General features: G+C 44.5%; 1 protein-coding gene across 1 annotated transcript in view; it reads left to right on the top strand.

Annotated features, from left to right (window-relative positions):
• Positions 1-6156: 6156 nt before the first annotated feature.
• The window catches only part of LOC306797528 (sodium/calcium exchanger 1-like), a gene marked incomplete at both ends in the record, with an annotated part of 26204 nt that continues 9860 nt past the window's right edge, over positions 6157-22500 (top strand). The window contains 4 exons of the mRNA XM_079297450.1: positions 6157-6291; positions 6534-6643; positions 18976-19121; positions 21484-21583. Coding sequence (XP_079153576.1) covers positions 6157-6291; positions 6534-6643; positions 18976-19121; positions 21484-21583 — 491 coding nt within the window. The remainder of the gene's footprint in view (positions 6292-6533; positions 6644-18975; positions 19122-21483; positions 21584-22500) is intronic.

The following is a 22500-nucleotide window of genomic DNA, read 5'->3' as shown; positions in this document are numbered from 1 at the left end:
ATATATATATATATATATATATATATATATATATATATACATTTATATATATATATATATATATATTTATATATATATATATATATATATATATATATATATATATATATATATATATATATATATACATTTATATATATATATATATATATATATATATATATATATATATATATACATTTATATATATATATATATATATATATATATATACATTTATATATATATATATATATATATATATATATATATATATATATATACATTTATATATATATATATATATATATATATACATTTATATATATATATATATATATATATATATATAAATGTTGAATGTTCCATCAACAAAAGCCCATGAGGTTGAAATGTCAGATATCTCGTGTGAAAACATAAATTGCATTTTGCAAAATGGCATTTAGGCGAAAATAGTTCCATTTTTGAATTCTTTTTTGTTTCTTATTTTGTATAAATTTGCTTAATCTCTCACACGTGTGCCACACATCTTCCTCCTGTCCTGCTTCCAGTCCTCTCGTCCTCTCTTTGTAGATGAAACATAATTGAGTGGAACATGAGGATCATGAGGATCATTGATGTTCATGAGCCCAATCATGCAGCTGTAGTTATACCTACGAAACACAATGTGCCGGGATTTGAAGGTATTCCACAAAATGATTTAGTAATTTATCCACCGAATCATGAATGAGGAAGTGTTATAGAAAGTATTTAAACCTAAACCACGAAGTTTTGTTGCTATAAACTAAGTTGTTTCCTGTGAAGATGGAGGTTTATTTTGAAAAGACTGAATGTCGCTGGACTTCTGTAAGGAAGTCAAGTACGTTTTTGTGAGATATCACACAAACCGTTGTTTGAGGATACGTTGAATCATGTGATCTCTCCTCCCTGTTTTTAAAGAGCTGTCTCAAAGCGATCGGTAGATATTCAGCATCGATACCTTCAACACAGGAACACGGTGGTCACCGACACCAGCACAGACAGACTCTGAGGAAGCCATTGTCTCTTCGTTCCATTGACTCTCATTGTTCTGAATAATTCTCAGCAAGTTTTCTCCATTTGAGAGTTTCACTGAGATGTTTCACTGTGACGGAGGCCAACGTGAAGTGTCGCAGGAATCTTGTTTATGAAAGGTAACGGAGAGAAACGGAGGATGTGTGTGTGTGTGTGTGTGTGTGTGTGTGTGTGTGTGTGTGTGTGTGTGTGTGTGTGTAGGAGCAAAGGCATGCTGGTGTGACGCATTTTGAGAATACTGCCACGCAAGTGTGATGTCACCTCTGTCTGAGTGAGTGTGTGTTATGGTATTTCTATCCTTGTGAGGACCGTTTTACAGAGTTTGTGGAAACGTTTTGTCAACGAGCTTTTTGAGACTTTTTAACGTGAGGGTGAAGGGTTAACGTGAGGGTGAAGGGTTAACGTTAGGGTGAAGGGTTAACGATAGGGTGAAGGGTTAACGATAGGGTGAAGGGATAACGTTAGGGTGAAGGGTTAACGTTAGGGTGAAGGGTTAACGATAGGGTGAAGGGATAACGTTAGGGTGAAGGGTTAACGTTAGGGTGAAGGGTTAACGTTAGGGTGAAGGGTTAACGTTAGGGTGAAGGGTTAACGATAGGGTGAAGGGATAACGTTAGGGTGAAGGGTTAACGTTAGGGTGAAGGGTTAACGTTAGGTTGAAGGGTTAACGTTAGGGTGAAGGGTTAACGTTAGGGTGAAGGGATAACGTTAGGGTGAAGGGTTAACGTGAGGGTGAAGGGATAACGTTAGGGTGAAGGGTTAACGTTAGGTTGAAGGGTTAACGTTAGGTTGAAGGGTTAACGTTAGGGTGAAGGGTTAACGTTAGGGTGAAGGGATAACGTTAGGGTGAAGGGTTAACGTTAGGTTGAAGGGTTAACGTTAGGGTGAAGGGTTAACGTTAGGGTGAAGGGTTAACGTGAGGGTGAAGGGATAACGTTAGGGTGAAGGGTTAACGTTAGGTTGAAGGGTTAACGTTAGGGTGAAGGGTTAACGTTAGGGTGAAGGGATAACGTTAGGGTGAAGGGTTAACGTTAGGGTGAAGGGTTAACGTGAGGGTGAAGGGATAACGTGAGGGTGAAGGGTTAACGTTAGGTTGAAGGGTTAACGTTAGGGTGAAGGGTTAACGTTAGGGTGAAGGGATAACGTTAGGGTGAAGGGTTAACGTGAGGGTGAAGGGATAACGTTAGGGTGAAGGGTTAACGTTAGGTTGAAGGGTTAACGTTAGGTTGAAGGGTTAACGTTAGGGTGAAGGGATAACGTTAGGGTGAAGGGATAACGTTAGGGTGAAGGGATAACGTGAGGGTGAAGGGTTAACGTGAGGGTGAAGGGATAACGTTAGGGTGAAGGGTTAACGTTAGGTTGAAGGGTTAACGTTAGGTTGAAGGGTTAACGTTAGGGTGAAGGGATAACGTTAGGGTGAAGGGATAAGGTTAGGGTGAAGGGTTAACGTTAGGTTGAAGGGTTAACGTGAGGGTGAAGGGTTAATGTTAGGGTGAAGGGTTAACGTGAGGGTGAAGGGTTAACGTTAGGGTGAAGGGATAACGTTAGGGTGAAGGGTTAACGTTAGGTTGAAGGGTTAACGTTAGGTTGAAGGGTTAACGTTAGGTTGAAGGGTTAACGTTAGGTTGAAGGGTTAACGTTAGGTTGAAGGGTTAACGTTAGGGTGAAGGGTTAACGTTAGGGTGAAGGGTTAATGTTAGGTTGAAGGGTTAACGTTAGGGTGAAGGGTTAACGTTAGGGTGAAGGGTTAACGTTAGGGTGAAGGGTTAACGTTAGGGTGAAGGGATAACGTTAGGGTGAAGGGATAACGTTAGGTTGAAGGGTTAACGTTAGGGTGAAGGGATAACGTTAGGGTGAAGGGATAACGTTAGGTTGAAGGGTTAACGTTAGGGTGAAGGGATAACGTTAGGGTGAAGGGTTAACGTTAGGTTGAAGGGTTAACGTTAGGTTGAAGGGTTAACGTTAGGGTGAAGGGTTAACGTTAGGGTGAAGGGTTAACGTTAGGGTGAAGGGTTAACGTTAGGGTGAAGGGATAACGTTAGGGTGAAGGGATAACGTTAGGTTGAAGGGTTAACGTTAGGGTGAAGGGATAACGTTAGGGTGAAGGGATAACGTTAGGTTGAAGGGTTAACGTTAGGGTGAAGGGATAACGTTAGGGTGAAGGGTTAACGTTAGGTTGAAGGGTTAACGTTAGGTTGAAGGGTTAACGTTAGGTTGAAGGGTTAACGTTAGGGTGAAGGGTTAACGTTAGGGTGAAGGGTTAACGTTAGGTTGAAGGGTTAATGTTAGGGTGAAGGGTTAACGTTAGGGTGAAGGGTTAACGTTAGGTTGAAGGGTTAACGTTAGGTTGAAGGGTTAACGTTAGGTTGAAGGGTTAACGTTAGGGTGAAGGGTTAACGTCAGGGTGAAGGGATAACGTTAGGGTGAAGGGTTAACGTTAGGTTGAAGGGTTAACGTTAGGGTGAAGGGTTAACGTTAGGGTGAAGGGTTAACGTCAGGGTGAAGGGATAACGTTAGGGTGAAGGGTTAACGTTAGGGTGAATGGTTAACGTTAGGGTGAAGGGTTAACGTTAGGTTGAAGGGTTAATGTTAGGGTGAAGGGTTAACGTTAGGGTGAAGGGTTAACGTCAGGGTGAAGGGATAACGTTAGGGTGAAGGGTTAACGTTAGGTTGAAGGGTTAACGTTAGGGTGAAGGGTTAACGTTAGGGTGAAGGGTTAACGTTAGGGTGAAGGGTTAACGTTAGGGTGAAGGGTTAACGTTAGGGTGAAGGGTTAACGTTAGTGTGACGGGTTAACGTTAGGGTGAAGGGTTAACGTCAGGGTGAAGGGATAACGTTAGGGTGAAGGGTTAACGTTAGGTTGAAGGGTTAACGTTAGGGTGAAGGGTTAACGTTAGGTTGAAGGGTTAACGTTAGGGTGAAGGGTTAATGTTAGGGTGAAGGGTTAAAGTTAGGGTGAAGGGTTAACGTTAGGTTGAAGGGTTAACGATAGGGTGAAGGGTTAACGATAGGGTGAAGGGTTAACGTTAGGGTGAAGGGTTAACGTTAGGGTGAAGGGTTAACGATAGGGTGAAGGGTTAACGATAGGGTGAAGGGTTAACGTTAGGTTGAAGGGTTAACGATAGGGTGAAGGGTTAACGATAGGGTGAAGGGTTAACGTTAGGTTGAAGGGTTAACGATAGGGTGAAGGGTTAACGATAGGGTGAAGGGTTAACGTTAGGGTGAAGGGTTAACGTTAGGTTGAAGGGTTAACGTTAGGTTGAAGGGTTAACGTTAGGGTGAAGGGTTAACGTTAGGTTGAAGGGTTAACGATAGGGTGAAGGGTTAACGATAGGGTGAAGGGTTAACGTTAGGTTGAAGGGTTAACGATAGGTTGAAGGGTTAATGTTAGGGTGAAGGGTTAACGATAGGGTGAAGGGTTAACGTTAGGGTGAAGGGTTAACGTGAGGGTGAAGGGTTAACGTTAGGGTGACCGTTAGTGGAACGGTGTAGATCTCCTGTGTACGATGGTAATGAGCGATGTGAGCGTCAGTGGTCCAGAGCTCCACCGCTGCAGATTGTGTGTTAGAAACAGATGTGATGCAGCTAACATGCTGCCGGTGGACGATGGAAAACAGGTTGAAGGCCTGAGATCAGAGATAATGGCTTACATAAGCGTGTGTGTGTGTGTGTGTGTGTGTGTGTGTGTGTGTGTGTGTGTGTGTGTGTGTGTGTGTGTGTGTGTGTGTGTGTGTGTGTGTGTGTGTGTGTGTGTGTGTGTGTGTGTGTGTGTGTGTGTGTGTGTGTGTGTGTGTGTGTGTGCGTTCCCATTTCACATCCTATAGGCCAGATTATGAGTATTCTCTCAGATGTCTTTGTTTTTGCCTGTAGTGGATTTGGATCAGAAAATTGTTTTGTTCCAGACTGGAAACACACACACACACACACCCACACACACACACACACACACACACACACACACTCTCTCTCCATGCTGACTCTCACTGGAGCGCTGGTTGGTCGATGCTTGGCGGTTAGGGTTAGGGTTTGGTGATTTAGAGTGCTGCTGATCAGGAACCGTTGGCTCGTGTTCGTCCATCCTCTGGAGGCTTTACAGGAGCACAGCATTCGTATCTGACGGTGGCTCCGGCTGCAGGTCTGCAGTGTGCAGAGCAGCTGAAGCAGACGGAGCTGAGGTGGTGTTGTGTGTGTGCTGTTTGGGTTGAGGCATCGTGGCTTCTCTGTTCCTTCTAATCTTGGTTTAAACCACAAACCACAGCGGGTTAAACTGCTGTTCATCGCAGCAGCAGCAGACGCTTCTTCTTCTTCTTCTCCGGCTGTGTCATGCTTCGTCTGGATGACTTCTCATTCTCTGTCGTCATGCTGTTGAAGACTACAGCGTGTCGGTTCGCTTTCAATTCAGCCAAAGATGTGAGAAAGAGTCAAACTCGTCTCCCAGGCTTCACGTGTAACTGGACCTGCAGCACAGTTGAATGAAGTTCTGTGTTTGGCTGAATTGACGGTGAAATGTTCTGGTTTCTCACGAGCATCACGGAACAAAAAACATTCAAAAGTTGTTAGAAATGTTCTCGCGCATTAAGAACATGAATCCTGAGGAACAAGTCGCCCTCAATGAGGTTCACTGTCAAATACATTCTTTGGGAAAGTGGAGAGCAATAAATGTGTGAAATATAAAATGGATCCTGAAAGCGCGTCGATTGTTGGAACCAAACTGATGAGCGCTCAGCTGCCAACGCGAGGAATCGAGCTGATGAACTCTGCAGCCAGACTTCGTTTAGTGAGTGTTACTCTGGTGAGTAACCAGGCCGGAGGCTCGAGTTCATCAGATCGATCTCCATCTCGCGCTCCGGTAGACCGGCTCACGGTAATCTCACACCTGCAGCTCCGCCCGGACCACGAGGTCACCGCATAACGAGACTCGCTGGACGAATTTAAATTCACATTTTTGAGGTTTCGATGCTTGTGGGAAAAGCAGACGCTGCTCTTTTCTGGTTTCTCTTGATTTCCTACTTTCCAGTCTGTCCTTCTCTCATTCTGCTGCCTTCTCTTTTCCCCCTTTCCCCTTTCCCCTTTCCTCTTCCTCTTCCTCTTCCTCTTCCTCTTCCTCTTCCTCCCCCTCCTCAGTAAAATCATCAAGGTGAAAATAATCGACGACGAGGAGTACGAGAAGAACAAGACCTTCTACGTGGAGATCGCACAGCCTCGCCTGGTGGAGCGCAACGACACCAAAGGTCAGGACGGGGGTGACCCCGTGACCCCGTGACCCCCCCCAGAGCGTCTGCATGTTCTCAACACCCGGAGGAGCAGATTGTTCTCGTGCCTCCTGATGTGAACATGCAGCAGGTTGTGGATCATCTCATCTCACCACATCCACGACTCCACCTCGTGTGTGTGTGTGTGTGTGTGTGTGTGTGTACATACCTTGCCATGTTGTCTGGTCACCATGCATGCATTCACCACCTCCCTCTATGTGTGTGTGTGTACGTGTGTGTCCCTTACAGGAAGAGCATAGCCATTAGGATCTTAGACCGGGAGGAGTACAATAAGCAGTCCTCCTTCTACCTTCTGCTCGAAACCCCCCAATGGAGACGCAGCAGGAAGGAGCGGACAGGTGTGACAGCCAATCAGCACTGAGAATGCACTTCATCAGGTTTTGGGGAATCCTGAGTCAACAGGCCGATCACATGATTCACTTTGTCTCCCATTGATACAACACCAGATGAATCACATGAGATGTGTGGTGATCGCGGTGGAGATTCACTGGGCGGAGCAGCAGCTCTGGTGTGACGTCCTCAGTGACGCGTGAAGATGAGTGACGTGTTCACTGTGTGCAGTCAGTAGTGTAGGATCAGCACTAAGTGAAGTTTGATTGACAGGTAATCTCCAGGACGTGCAGAATGCTACAGAATGGAGGAAAAGAGACAACGAGGACCTGACTGCCGGCAGGACTTCATGGAGCAGCTGTCATGTTCGTGCAATTTGAATCATATTTACTTTATGCAACGCTCAATACGACAGCCCAGACGAGAGCACTTTGAAGTTGGCGAGCGAGAAAGCACTGAACAAGAGGCAGCGCTGCGACGAATCAAAGCAAAGCAGCGCTGCACAACTTCCTGAAGTGACACAACGCAGAGCTGAGCTCTTCTTCTCCTCTTCCTCTTCTTCTCCTCTTCCTCTTCTTCTCCTTCTTCTCCTCTTCCTCTTCTTCTCCTCTTCCTCTTCTTCTCCTTCTTCTCCTCTTCCTCTTCTTCTCCTCTTCCTCTCCTCTTCTTCTCCTCTTCCTCTTCTTCTCTTCCTCTTCTTCTCCTCTTCTTCTCCTTCTTCTCCTCTTCCTCTTCTTCTTCTCTTCCTCTTCTTCTCCTCTTCCTCTTCTTTTCCTCTTCTTCTTCTCCTCTTCCTCTTCTTCTCCTCCTCCTCTTCTTCTCCTCTTCCTCTTATTCTCCTCTTCCTCTTCTTCTCCTCTTCCTCTTCTTCTCCTCTTCTTCTCCTCCTCCTCTTCTTCTCCTCTTCCTCTTCTTCTCCTCTTCCTCTTCTTCTCCTCTTCCTCTTCTTCTCCTCTTCTTCTCCTCTTCTTCTCCTCTTCTTCTCCTCTTCTTCTCCTCTTCCTCTTCTTCTCCTCTTCTTCTTCTTCTCCTCTTCCTCTTCTTTTCCTCTTCTTCTTCTCCTCTTCCTCTTCTTCTCCTCCTCCTCTTCTTCTCCTCTTCCTCTTATTCTCCTCTTCCTCTTCTTCTCCTCTTCCTCTTCTTCTCCTCTTCTTCTTCTTCTTCTTCTTCTCTTCTTCCTCTTCTTCTCCTCTTCCTCTTCTTCTCCTCTTCCTCTTCTTCTCCTCTTCTTCTCCTCTTCTTCTCCTCTTCTTCTCCTCTTCTTCTTCTCTTCTTCTCCTCTTCTTCTCCTCTTCCTCTTCTTCTCCTCTTCCTCTTCTTGTCCTCTTCTTCTCCTCTTCCTCTTCTTCTCCTCTTCCTCTTCTTCTCCTCTTCTTCTCCTCTTCCTCTTCTTCTCCTCTTCCTCTTCTTCTCCTCTTCTTCTCCTCTTCTTCTTCTCCTCTTCCTCTTCTTCTCCTCTTCTTCTCCTCTTCCTCTTCTTCTCCTATTCTTCTCCTCTTCCTCTTCTTCTCCTCTTCCTCTTCTTCTCCTCTTCTTCTCCTCTTCCTCTTCTTCTCTTCCTCTTCTTCTCCTCTTCCTCTTCTTCTCCTCTTCCTCTTCTTCTCCTCTTCCTCTTCTTCTTCTCTTCCTCTTCTTCTCCTCTGCTGCTCCTCTTCTTCTCCTCTTCTTCTCCTCTTCCTCTTCTTCTCCTCTTCCTCTTCTTCTCCTCTTCCTCTTCTCTTCCTCTTCTCCTCTTCCTCTTCTTCTCCTCTTCGTCTCCTCTTCCTCTTCTTCTCTTCCTCTTCTTCTCCTCTTCCTCTTCTTCTCTTCCTATTCTTCTCCTCTTCCTCTTCTTCTCCTCTTCTTCTCCTCTTCTTCTTCTTCTCCTCTTCCTCTTCTTCTCCTCTTCCTCTTCTTCTCCTCTTCTTCTCCTCTTCCTCTTCTTCTCCTCTTCCTCTTCTTCTCCTCTTCCTCTTCTTCTCCTCTTCCTCTTCTTCTCCTCGTCCTCCTCTTCTCCTCTTCTTCTCCTCTTCCTCTTCTTCTCCTCTTCCTCTTCTTCTCCTCTTCTTCTCCTCTTCTTCTCCTCTTCCTCTTCTCCTCTTCCTCTTCTTCTCCTCTTCCTCTTCTTCTCCTCTCCTCCTCATCTTCCTCTTATTCTCCTCTTCCTCTTCTTCTCCTCTTCTTCTCCTCTTCCTCTTCTTCTCCTCTTCCTCTTCTCCTCTTCTTCTCGTCCTCTTCTCCTCTTCCTCTTCTTCTCTTCTTCTCCTCTTCTTCTCCTCTTCCTCTTCTTCTCCTCTTCTTCTCCTCTTCCTCTCCTCCTCCTCTTCCTCTTCTTCTCCTCTTCTTCTTCTCTTCCTCTTCTCCTCTTCCTCTTCTTCTCCTCTTCCTCTTCTCCTCCTCCTCCTCCTCCTCTGCCCTTGTTCTCTTGTTTCCTTTTTCATGCTGCCACATCTGTTCTGGTGTTTGAAGATGTAGATTACTGGCACACATAAAGAAAAGGATGAGAAGCGATAATGTTCACTATGAGTGTGGCTTTAATGTCCTTCAGCCCACACAAGTCAAAGTATGAGCTGTGTTACTTGCTGTATGTCAGTGGGACACACTCAACCCTTCATACACGTTTCACAGAGTCGATGCAGATGTTTAAGGTCAATATTCCCTTTGGATATTCAGACTACGGCCTTATTCTGAACAGAACTTTCTGATTGTGTGATTCATACACATTCAGAATATGAGTCTCAATTTAGTTTTTAATGGCAGTTTTAGACGCACAACCTTTTGCTCCTTTTACAGTCAGCTCTGTGCGGTGAACACAAACCAAAGCAGCAGTTTGCAAAGGCTTCAGTAGAGATGCATGCCCAGAAGAAGAGGAGGAGGCACACGATGAAGGACTTGGATATCAACAGGTCTTCCAAGAAGGTGGTTGAAGGGATAAAGGAGGAAGGCTGTGTTTGTACGCTCAAACAAGTCCACCAGCAGTCACAGCAGTCGGAGTGCAATATCTGCATCACTTGCACAAGTCTGGAATGTTTTCTTTAAAGCAGCAAATGCACAGAAAGAGAGTAAAGCATGGAGAGGTTTCCACATCAGAAAGAGTTGAGAAAGCATCAGACACACTGAAGCTGTCTGTCACACGGTGGAAATATATATCGATGTGACAAACGCATGCAGCGTAGCTCATGAAACGTGAATGTTTCAGAGACACACGGCTCTCACAGGACGGAGACGAGTTCCTCAATACTTTGTCTCCTAAGATCACTCATAGAATCTGTCACCAGAATAAATCCTAAATTATGATGACAGAGAGATGAAGAGTCTGGATCATAACAAACAGCCTTTCCTCTTCAGGGACGCCGTTAAACTGCATGTTTAATGCTGTTACAGTTATGTACCACGTCGCTGTCAAATTGGTGCAACAAGGACACAATGGTGGTGATAATGTGTGTGTGTGTGTGTGTGTGTGTGTGTGTGTGTGTGTGTGTGTTCAGTCACACGCTCATCTGTTTTCCACTGTGTTCATCCGTCTCATGTAATACGAAGCTGTGCAAACAGCTGATTTTCCACTTGTGACTTATCACCCATCAAAACTCAGACCAATGTGCATTCATCAATATCTGTGATATTACGTTGGAAGCGAAAAGAGAAACCAAACACATGTTAATGTGAGTCGGAAACAGGAAGTAGTGTGTAATATGTGTATATATATATACATATATATGTATATATATATATATATATGTGTATATATATATATATATACACATATATATACACACATATATGTGTGTATATATATATGTACTTTCAAAATATATTTCCATGAGAGACTTTACTCTCTTCACACTCCCCACAAATAACAAATGATAAGAGTGGAATGAAAAACAACACTAAACTTGTTATATTGTTGACTTGTTGACCTGACATCGCTCACCTTTAACCTGACTGAGACGTCAGTTTAGATGTCCGTCCGGTCTCCGGACCATTGAGCTTTGGGCTTTTTGACATGCAGCAGAATCCTCGTAAGAGTGAGAAGATATTGCAGAAGTGTAGAAGCGTCAGATCTAAAGTGGTTCTAAAGTCTGATAGATATTCTTCCAGTAAGCAGGAGCAACATGAAACTGATTGAACGCCGTATTCCATCTTTCTTACATACTTGTAGCAGAGTAACAGTGGCAGGCGGCGGTTCTTAATGTGTTTCTCTCTCCCTAGTATTAGTGTTTACAAAAAGGCTTTCGTGAAGTAACATTGATTTTCTCGATGCAGAAAATTTGGCACAACCCGGCACGTTTCAGATCGTCTTTTAAACATCCTGCCCAGAGACAGCCGCTGCAACAAACCCACAGAAACACGTTGACTCTGTCATGTTGATTCACGTTGAGTCGGCTTCTCTTCTTGGAATCCTGTAAGATCCCGTTTCATCTTCCACACCGGCACTTCATGAGTGAACGCCTCTGAGCCTGCGATAAAAGCCTCGTGTTATTCTGTCCTTGTTTATGTTGCTGTTTAATTTGCATTGCTTTATTTCGCTGCAAGCAACATCGGTTGCCGTGATTGATGTTCTGACTGAACAAGCAGCGGACGTGACATCTGCTCTGCTGATGTGAGGAGTTACTCATCGTACGGTTAGAAGACACCGGGAGGGAACCAGTGTAGCTCAGTCAGGTCTCTGCAACGCTGTTTGACTTTACTGAGAACAGGAGGAACAACCAGTATCACGGCAGCTTGTGAAGCAATCTATTGCTTTCATGTACAGGACAAGAGGTGTCTGTTTTCATGTAGCTCAGGCTGAAAATAATGCCAATGGAAAGTCAGTAAGGAGTCTTACATGTGGTGCAGACTCAAATGAAATGCATCCATGTGAGCAACAATCAGAGCAACTGTTGGTGTTGTTGCCTAAATCTAACTTGGTTTAGTTGTCTAAACCTAACTTGGTTTAGTTGTCTAAACCTAACTGTTAGTGTTGTCTCAACCTAACTGTTGGTGTTGTCTCAACCTAACTGTTGGTTTAGTTGCCTGAACCTAACTGTTGGTTTAGTTGCCTGAACCTAACTGTTGGTTTAGTTGCCTGAACCTAACTGTTGGTTTAGTTGCCTGAACCTAACTGTTGGTTTAGTTGCCTGAACCTAACTGTTGGTTTAGTTGCCTGAACCTAACTGTTGGTTTAGTTGTCTAAACCTAACTGTTGGTTTAGTTGCCTAAACCTAACTGTTGGTTTAGTTGTCTAAACCTAACTGTTGGTTTAGTTGCCTAAACCTAACTGTTGGTTTAGTTGCCTAAACCTAACTGTTGGTTTAGTTGTCTAAACCTAACTGTTGGTTTAGTTGTCTAAACCTAACTGTTGGTTTAGTTGTCTAAACCTAACTGTTGGTTTAGTTGCCTAAACCTAACTGTTGGTTTAGTTGCCTAAACCTAACTGTTGGTTTAGTTGCCTAAACCTAACTGTTGGTTTAGTTGCCTAAACCTAACTGTTGGTTTAGTTGCCTAAACCTAACTGTTGGTTTAGTTGCCTAAACCTAACTGTTGGTTTAGTTGCCTAAACCTAACTGTTGGTTTAGTTGCCTAAACCTAACTGTTGGTTTAGTTGTCTAAACCTAACTGTTGGTTTAGTTGCCTAAACCTAACTGTTGGTTTAGTTGCCTAAACCTAACTGTTGGTTTAGTTGCCTAAACCTAACTGTTGGTTTAGTTGCCTAAACCTAAATGTTGGTTTAGTTGCCTAAACCTAACTGTTGGTTTAGTTGCCTAAACCTAACTGTTGGTTTAGTTGTCTAAACCTAACTGTTGGTTTAGTTGCCTGAACCTAACTGTTGGTTTAGTTGTCTGAACCTAACTGTTGGTTTAGTTGTCTGAACCTAACTGTTGGTTTTGTTGTCTGAACCTAACTGTTGGTTTAGTTGCCTGAACCTAACTGTTGGTTTAGTTGTCTGAACCTAACTGTTGGTTTAGTTGCCTGAACCTAACTGTTGGTTTAGTTGTCTGAACCTAACTGTTGGTTTTGTTGTCTGAACCTAACTGTTGGTTTAGTTGCCTGAACCTAACTGTTGGTTTAGTTGTCTAAACCTAACTGTTGGTTTAGTTGTCTAAACCTAACTGTTGGTTTAGTTGCCTGAACCTAACTGTTGGTTTTTAAAATAAGATGCTTTTTAAGTGACTGGTTAAGTACGTAGGTTACATAACAAAGTAAGGTGAAATAAGTCAATGTTGACTTGGTTTCCAGAGGGACATGAACTGCCGTCTCCTGTGTGAGAGTCCCGTGTTTGTTCGACGCATCCTTCCTCCCCTCCCTCGCCCACACTCTCTCTCTTTCTTTAAACTACGTCAGTTGTTCTGAGCGTCTAACAATGACGTGGATGAACGTTGGAGTTCGTTGAAAGCCCAGAGAGCCTCGTGGAGAAACTAACGGATGCCGCGTGTGTCGTATCAGACGCAGACAAACACTCACCAAGCCTCGGTGTGTGACCAGTTCCTACACGTTGTAATATTTGTGTACTTTTCATGTAAATCACACCAAACTTCAGACCAAATTCTGCCTCCGCACAAATAATTCAGCAGCTGCTCCAAGTTCTCATTTGTTGAGCAGAGAATGAAGAAGCCGTGTGATTCACGTCTCCATGAAGCTGTTTCCTCCTCTGTTTCTGCCACAGTTTATTCCGTCGTGTCCTAGAACGAAGGCCTTTCAACAGACCTCCAGAGAGCAGGCGTGACTTTCATCCGGCTTCGCTTTGTTTGTGCAGGTGCAGCCAGATATCTGATGTTTGCAGGTTGAGACAGATATCCAGTCAGGCAGTGTTGTGCAGGGAAGGCAGGGTGGACTCGTCCTTGAAAGAAATAAATCTCTGACGTGATCACAGCGGGAGATCTGTGTTCGTCTGGATTCACTGGAGGCTTCAGAGCTTCCCACATGACCCTGTGATATTGCAGGATTCTTCTTTTTTGAGGAGCTTCGGGGACGGCGGGAGGCGGAGGAGAGTTCACTGCCGCCTGTGAACCTCCGTCAGTCATCTGGGTGGGAGAGCAGTGCTGAGAGGGAAGCCAGCTGAAAACACAGCGCAGCCTGCAGAGGGTGACGACCCCATGTCCTCAGACACACACACACACACACACACACTCGTAGAGGAACATGCATAGCAACATGTGACCGCACGGGTGAACACATAGAACTACATTTTGTCCTCTAATCCTCCTTTTCTCTGCCCTCTGTGTGTGTGTGTGTGTGTGTGTGTGTGTTCAGTTATGCAATAATAGATATCGTATATATTAACCCGGCGTTAATAAAGACCATAGACTGAACATAAGAAGTGGACGTGGTCATCATGACTCATTGGTTTATAGACTCAGGTTTTGAAGCCTCGAGGTCGCCGTCGCCATCTTGGCTTTTTGCAACCAGTGAACAGGAAGTGACCATATTTGGACTGAGGAGGCGTGACGTAGAGACGCCTGTCAATCACCGTGTAGCTCCGTTACCAGAGTCTCATATTTAGTTCCTTTGATTTACTTTTGTGGACAAAACTACAAACTAAACCCTCCAGATATCCTTCACACCAGCGGTGACTCGTTCCTCACCAGTCAATGTGGAGGATGATTTCGAGATTCATATTTAGAAGCAACACTCACGCGCAACATGTTTAATTCAATAAACGACATCATCGTGAGCAGTTCTTTATAATGTGTCGTGCATGCTGCCGAGATTTGAGATCTAAATATCTAAAGAGACGTTTTTACACACGTACACATAGAAAAGTAATATTTGATGAAGTTAGACAGAAGACTCATTCTTATATACATTGTTAATATTTAGAACGATATATATCAGTTGTGGATTAAAGAATTTTTTTCCACATTTACAGTGTTTTAAATTTGGACTTTTCAAGTGACAGCGTTTCTTACTGAAGCAACTGTTGTGGAATATTTCTATGAATTGTCGGGAGAAGAGTGTTACAGTGTTAACAAATCAATGTCAAATGAAACAGAGTTCTTGATGAAGGATCAAAGTTGCAATAGTCAATTTATTTGCTTGCAAGCAAAGAGAACACGTCTCACAGACACATCGCCGTCATCTGTGTAAGGTGCTCGTTGTGGTGGTGGTGGTGGTTGTAGAACGCCATTCTGTGGGGAAGGTCGGTAACACGTGTCCAGGAGGGGACCGCTCGCTCCTGTGAGGCTCGGATAGAGAGTGTGAGAAAAAACAGAGTTACTCAGTGTGTTTGCATCAGTTTCGTCTTTCTTCAAACAAGTCATTTGTTTAAGCATTTGCTTTCTTTCCCTACTTTCACTCTCATCTTCCCACTTAACCAAACACTTTTGGTTTTTCTCGATCATTTCCAAGTCTTTGACTCTGACTTTCTTCATACATTTAATCTGTTTCAATTTACCTTCTAAATCCCCTCTTAACATTTTGAGCTTAACGGCGCTCAGTGAGCCGTTTTCAGGAAAACCAAACTCCTTTGACCAGTATGTGAGGCATTCTAAACACCCGTTTCCATATTTCTGTCTCATCACATCCACTATCGGACCCGAGGGCTCCGCGCACTTACTATCTTTACCACCCATCTTTCAGGCGTGGATACGTTAACGTTATCTTTACAATACGACCGTCGTCGTAAGGCTTAATTTCTTTCCCAAGGAAAAATTTTGCAAAAACCTTATTTGAAGTTCACGTTTAGTTATTTGTCACGGTCTTATTCTATCAGTATAGAATTCACGTATTGGCGCACGAATCTTATTCTATCAATTACTTTAGTAGAATTCACGTATTTAGCGCATAACAACGGTCTTACAACAAACCTATATCTGTAGTCAAGCGATCTGTGTCTACGATCTCAAAATGTTTTTATTCTGAGTTAAATCATCACCGTATAACACAATCCTGTCTTCTATGTAAGAAGCGTGCAAATAGTGATATGCCAGAAAATGAAAAAGGGAGTTTACATGAACCACATTCTTAAAACGAAAACACGAACGTCAAAAACAATTGTTTTACCCAAATAATAAAAAAAACAAAATGACTACTTGACCATTCATCTGTGTCTGTTAAATCATATGACCTTAGTATAATTTTACCATTACTCTTACAATTGGAATTTTAACTTTCTTACCCGTTTGTAGAAATTAATTCTTTTTCGTTGGATTCGCGTGCCGTCAATCAGAAACTCCCTCGGGTCCGCCGGCTCTCTCTCTCTCGGCTAATGAGGTATGAGACAGGAACTTCAGTTGTGGATTCCTGGAGATGCCTCTCCTCCGGTCAGTCCCTCTGGAGCCCTGATAGACAGACAGCGAATCCTGTTCGTGACGCCAAATTGTTGTGGAATATTTCTATGAATTGTCGGGAGAAGAGTGTTACAGTGTTAACAAATCAATGTCAAATGAAACAGAGTTCTTGATGAAGGATCAAAGTTGCAATAGTCAATTTATTTGCTTGCAAGCAAAGAGAACACGTCTCACAGACACATCGCCGTCATCTGTGTAAGGTGCTCGTTGTGGTGGTGGTGGTGGTTGTAGAACGCCATTCTGTGGGGAAGGTCGGTAACACGTGTCCAGGAGGGGACCGCTCGCTCCTGTGAGGCTCGGATAGAGAGTGTGAGAAAAAACAGAGTTACTCAGTGTGTTTGCATCAGTTTCGTCTTTCTTCAAACAAGTCATTTGTTTAAGCATTTGCTTTCTTTCCCTACTTTCACTCTCATCTTCCCACTTCAACACATCGATCCCCAGATCATCAGTGTGTCTGTATTTAGTCCGATCATCAGAATATTCTTACATTTTCTGTAATGTAAACTCGTTGAAGCCTCTGTTGATGTGAAACAATAACACATTCGTCATTATGCATATGAGCTGTTTATACACATTCATCTGAACAAATCACCAAACAGCGTGAACTCATTTATTTCTATCTTATTACAGTAACATTTACATGAGCAATGAATGATGATTGGAGATTGTTGGTTATTATTACAGTACTTTAATAAATATACAAGATGATGCCATACATTACTGTATTATCAACTCAATCGGTTCATGACAGTTCTTCCTCATCCTCCTCCTCCTCTTTTTCTGCTCGTCCATCTCCAGTAAACGCCCCGCCTCTTCCTCTTCTCGTCATCCTCCTCATCTGCTTCCTCTTCTTCGCCGTCCTCCTCTTTTACCTCTTCTCGTTCTCGTTGTCTACTCCCCCAAATCCTCTCTTCTCCTCTTCCTCTTCTTACTCCTTATTTCCCATCATCCCTCTCACCTACATCCTCACCACTCTTTCCTCATTCCTTTCCTCCTCTCCTGCGCTGTGGACCAGCAAGACAAGTTCAAACTTCCACTTGTCTCTTTCTCCTCCTGCTCCTATTCTGTCTCCTCCAATGGGACTCTCCAAAAAGTGTGACAGCTCCTCCTCCTCCTCCTCCTCCTCCTCTTTGTCCCCTGCTGTTCTGTTTAATCCGTCAAAGTCTGCGTCTCCTCCCGTCTTCTTTCTCCTTCCATCTGCCCGTCTCCTCCCTGACGTGGTGCACAGGTTCCCCCCCTCTGCGCCTCCTTCTTGTCTTTGTATGCAGACGGTTTGTAGAAACCTGCCCTCCCTCTCGCTCTCTCTCCTCATCTTCTGCCTCTTTGATGGAACCTGAACCCATCAAACACGACAGGGTGTAAAACTCCTCTCGTCTCTGTCGACGTTCCTCCTTCTCTTCCTCTTTACCCCTCGTCCTCCTCGTCCTCCTCTCCCCGTCGTCTCGCATCACTTCTGTGGAACTAGGGACTCTATCAAAGCCTGACAAGGTGTGAAACCATCACACTCACCCGTGTCGGCACATATTGACCCGTGTTTCATCCAGACAGATAGACACGCTCCCTGAATCCTGAGTCAAAAATAACAACAACAAAACTGAATATTGACTAAAAAAGGTTTCAGTACATTTCATGTGTTCAACTGCACAACGGAGCAACGTGCTGTAAAAATGAAAAAGTTAAGAAAACGTATAACTTCAAGGCATCTTAAAGCTGCTATGAAGAACGTTCCTCTAGTCTTAATAATAATAATAATAATGTATTTTATTTGTAACGCACTTTTCATTTGGGTGTTATGTGCTCATACCTCCGGACTCTCATCAGGATCCTGGCAGCGCTGCTTTGGATGTATTGCAGCTTCTGGATGTTCTTGCCAGTGATCCCAGTGAACAGTGCGTTGCAGTCGTCCAGTCTTGAGGATATAAAGGCGTGGACGAGCTTCTCTGCATCTGACGGGTTAAAGTGGGCGGAGTTTGGAGATGTTTTTGAGATGATAAAACGAGGTTTTGCACAGGTGTTGTATATGGTCATTAAAGGACAGGTGTGGGTCAAACTTAACTCCCAGATTAGTGACTGTGGAGGCGAGGGGGGTGACCTGACCGTCGAAGGTGAGATGAGTTATGGAGGATGACTGAACCTGGTGTGGAGTGGCAACAAGGAGGGCTTCGGTTTTGCTGCTGTTTAACTGGAGAAAGTTGTTGCTCATCCACGCCTTCATCTCCCCAAGACAGGAGGTGAGACGTGACATGGCTGCAGAGGGGCTTGGGGCAGTTTTGATGTAGAGCTGTGTATCATCAGCATAACAGTGGAAAGACATCCTGTGTCTGCTGATGACACCACCGAGGGGGAGCATGTAAATAAAGTCCGTTCAGTGTTGAAGATTCGTCTCTACAGAAACACCATCAGCTGCTTCCTGAGAGGTTTTGCTTTGTTTGTGAAACAGACGCTGTGCTGCAGAGCTTTAAAGTATTACAGAGCCATTGCATCATCATGACCTCATTGCTGTTGTACTAACGAACACTAAATGTCGATCACTGCTTTAAGAATCCACGTGTTTCGTTCAGATGTCTGCTGAAACTGGACGACACGATGTTTGTTCCTGCATCTCTCGTCAACGCCGTCTCACTCCTCAAGTCATCAAACACAGCAGCCGTTCAGTGATCCTGCAGCTCATGCACAGAGCTCTTCTGTCTTCATCGCTCCTCATCCGATGGAACCTGACTGCATAGTGTTGACGAGAGACGCAGGAACAAACATCTTCCATTCAAGTTGCACCTGAGACATGTTAGGAACGTTGCAGTGAGAACGAGCTGCTCTTGTTGGACGTTTCATCATTTTATTCTACTTCTAGCTCAAATTTCCACTTTACTTCTAATCAACGACTTTCTTTGTTTGCTCTGTCTGTCGATCATTCCCCAACATCTACAACATCACCGGCATGGTCTGTTTTATCTTTCAACCCTCATGAAATATTACTGTCTGCTTTCATGTGTACTCAGGACTCAGGACAGCATCCTGGAGAGATAAGAAATAAAGTGAACGCTGCCAATCCTCTTCTAACTGTGCCATTGGTCGTTGACTTGTTGGTGTTTTTTCAGGGGAACAGCTGAAGGAAGAGGAGGAGGAAGAAGAGGCGCTGGCGGGAAAAGATGAAGAGGAGCAGCGCATTGCTGACATGGGCCGTCCCATGCTGGGAGACCACGTCAAACTGGAGGTCATCATAGAGGAATCCTATGAGTTCAAGGTGTGTGTGTGTGTGTGTGTGTGCGTGTGTGTGTCTGCAGGAGCACATGTTTGACTGTGTGGTCTGATTCACCTTCAGTACGTTGACAGTCGCTCTTCCACAACACTATAAAAGACGTATTAGTCGTTTTTGGACATGTTAGGTTCACTGGCTCCAAATGAGACGACCTCACACACGACTCTGAGTTCACTCGCGCTGCGTTCCTCTCAGCGTTTCACGTATTTGAACAAAAACACGGCTGACTGACCAACTGATGCTTCTTTGGCGAGTGAACACACTTTGAAATACAAAGGAAGAGAGGAGGGAACAGCTCACGAGGTCAGAGACTTTAGTTCTTTATGTGACGGTATGTATTGTACACTTCACGTTGCCTTTTAGTTTTACCATTTAGAACGTGTGTTCTAGTGTTCTGCTGTTGAGCGCGTCGTTCGCTCGTCTACATTGACATCAGTGGATTTGAATGCACAAAAAAACAAACCGACATGTGAACGGCCAAACACTGCTGCTGTGTGCTGGTGGAGCCGCGGCGCTGTCCGTGGTGCTGAAGTAGAAGACGGATTCGTAATTGGTCTTGGATCTGTTATGCTCTTTCAACTGCATCGCAGTGGAGGGTATTAAAACATAAAGAAAGAGTCTTTTACGAAAAAAACCTTTTGATCATGAACAAATCGCTTACTGTCAGCAGAATATCTTCCTCCCAACCAGTGGTCCCTCAGGACCTTCCATTCCAGCACTAACCTCATGACGTCCAGCTGGATGGATTCATTTAGTTCACAAGTAGGAGCTCTGACTTAGTTTGGCACTTCATTTGACTTCTTCTAGAAGGTCGCAAACGTTCTTGTTTGGAGTTGTCTTGAAGGCAGCATTAGTTGATTGTCATGACGCAGCGGTTCTGTTCACACACAACATGGACCAATGGAGGATCTCACGACACACAGGGAATCGGTTTCAAGAGATGCAGCGCACATCAACTGACTGTTACAGGGGTCACATCGTATGTTCGATCTAAACTCACACACACAATCACCTCGTCTCTCAAAGACACTCACTGACCGCGTCAACGCAGGAATGAGTGTGTGCGTCCTGTCCTTGTTCTCCGTCTCCCACGCTGACTCTTAAGACGAGCGTGGATGTAATTACCATCACTGTGTGTGTGTGTGTGCTGCTGTTTGACGTTCTGTTCGTCAACACAGAGATCAGAGTTGATCATCTCGTGGCTGAGATGATATTTATCATTGAGCAATGAATTATGGGTCAGTGCACCGATGTTGCCCTCAGCTGGGTCCTCACGGTGTTTATGGCACCACATCCTGCTGCTTCACACACATATTCATACACATGCAGAGTGCCGATCATCAGCATGTAAACATTCACACACTGGCAGCGATGGCGAAGCCTTCGGGAGCAATTTGGAGTTCAGCCTCTTCCCCAGCAGCACTTGTAACCGGGGATCGCTCCGCTAGTCGTCCGACGAGAGGACGGCCCGCTCTCCCTCTGAGCCGCAAACGCCCTGAGAGTTTCACGTGTGTGCACGTCTGCAGAGACACGTGCACACACGTGTGCATTAGCTCACGTGTGATTCACAGCAGACCGGCTGAGTCTAGAGACACGATCTGAACGGGAAAAACATCAGAAACACAGAACCACGAAATAAGAGCCTCGATTATGGATAAATCAACATAAAGCTGTGTGTGTGTGTGTGTGTGTGCCTGTGTGTGTGTGTGTGTGTCTGTGTGTGTGTGTGTGTGTGTGTGTGTGTGTGTGTGTGTCTGCGTGTGCCTGTGTGTGTGTGTGTGTGTGTGTACTCAGCAGCGGCGCACTCTTGACACCCCTAAGCTCCATTCAACACAATTAAGATCCCAGTTTCCCTCTGAAGAGAAAAGAAAAGGAAGAAGCAATCCCCACTGCTTCACTAATTAGTGTGATGTGTGTGTGCATGTGTGAGTGTTTGTGTGTCTCAGTTTCTTCCTTTTGAAGAAAACAACAAAGAAATATAAAGACACGGAATGAAGGAGACGAGGAAGAAAACACAGGAAGGACAGAGGGATTATGTAAAGAAGGCTGGAAAGAGGAGAGAAGGAACGAGGGCAGAAGCAGATGAATCTAAAGCAGAAAGACAAACATTTAAAGATGTGTGTGAAGTGAAATGGTTCACTCATAAACCTCATCCCCTAACAACCTGCATCACACTCATGCTGCAGCCGAACGTCGTTCAAACCCACAGAACTGTATCTACATGTACAGTGGAGATGCCCGAGTGTGTGAATATACCAACTACACTGTGAGAGCGCTGCTGAAGGACACAGTGTGCTGTTCAGTGTCTCCCTCTAACCGCCATTATTATTCCTCTGTCCTTCGGCAGAACACAGTGGACAAGCTGATAAAGAAGACCAACCTGGCTCTGCTGGTAGGAACCAACAGCTGGAGAGACCAGTTCATAGAAGCCATCACTGTGAGCGCAGGTAAGGCCAGTGTGTGTGTGTGTGTGTGTGTGTGTGTGTGTGTGTGTGTGTGTGTGTGTGTGTGTGTGCGTGTGTGTGTGTGTGTGTGTGTGTGTGTGTGTGTCAAGCATCAAACTCACAGATTGTATGGTGGACATAGTCGTTGAGATGTCACTGATTGGTTTGTGGAATGCCGATTAGAAGTTAAACATTTTCGCCATCGCATCTGGTTTTTTTCCAACCAGTGAACAGGAAGTGACCATATCTGGACTGAGGAGGAGTGACGTAGAAACCTGTCAATCAGCGTGTAGCCCCGCCCTAAAGCATCCCCTGCTTTATGGTCTGTGTGACTCTAAATGGAGCATAATGTACTAAATGAACATCATGCTGTATTGAAGAAGACTTGAAACTAGAGATTGAGACATAAACTCATGTTTACAATGTTTACTGAGGGAATAAATCAAGAGAGAAGTAGAGTCATTTTCTATAGACTTCTATACAACCAGAGGAGTCGCCCCCTGGTGGACACTAGAGAGAATGCAGGTTTTAGGACACTTCAGCATCAGTTTCACTTTTTAGAACTGGAGGTTGCCGCCTGGTTAAACTCCTGATTTTACCAGGGTCAGCTGAGGTGGTTTGAAGAGGCAGATGTGTGTGTGACGTATAAATTCTTCTTGATATGAACAGCTGCAGTTTTACAGTCTGTTGAGCTCCATGTGGTCCTCTGCTGTGTGTGTGTGTGTGTGTGTGTGTGTGTGTGTTCTAACGACCAATATAACCAAAACTATCAGGAATCTCCCGTTTAATGTGCAGTTTTGCTACTTTTATGATGCCGAATGCATCAAATAATTGGCATGTGTGAAAAATGAAATGCGGTCACATGGAGTCAAGCGTCTGTGTGTGTGTGTGTGCGTGCGTGTGTGTGTGTGCGTGTGTGT

The sequence above is a fragment of the Melanostigma gelatinosum genome (assembly GCF_949748355.1).
Source record: "Melanostigma gelatinosum genome assembly, contig: scaffold_280, whole genome shotgun sequence".
In the NCBI taxonomy this organism is placed as follows: Eukaryota; Metazoa; Chordata; class Actinopteri; order Perciformes; family Zoarcidae; genus Melanostigma; species Melanostigma gelatinosum.
The sequence above is the reverse complement of the archived record's forward strand: the minus strand, read 5'-3'. Positions and strand labels throughout refer to the sequence as shown.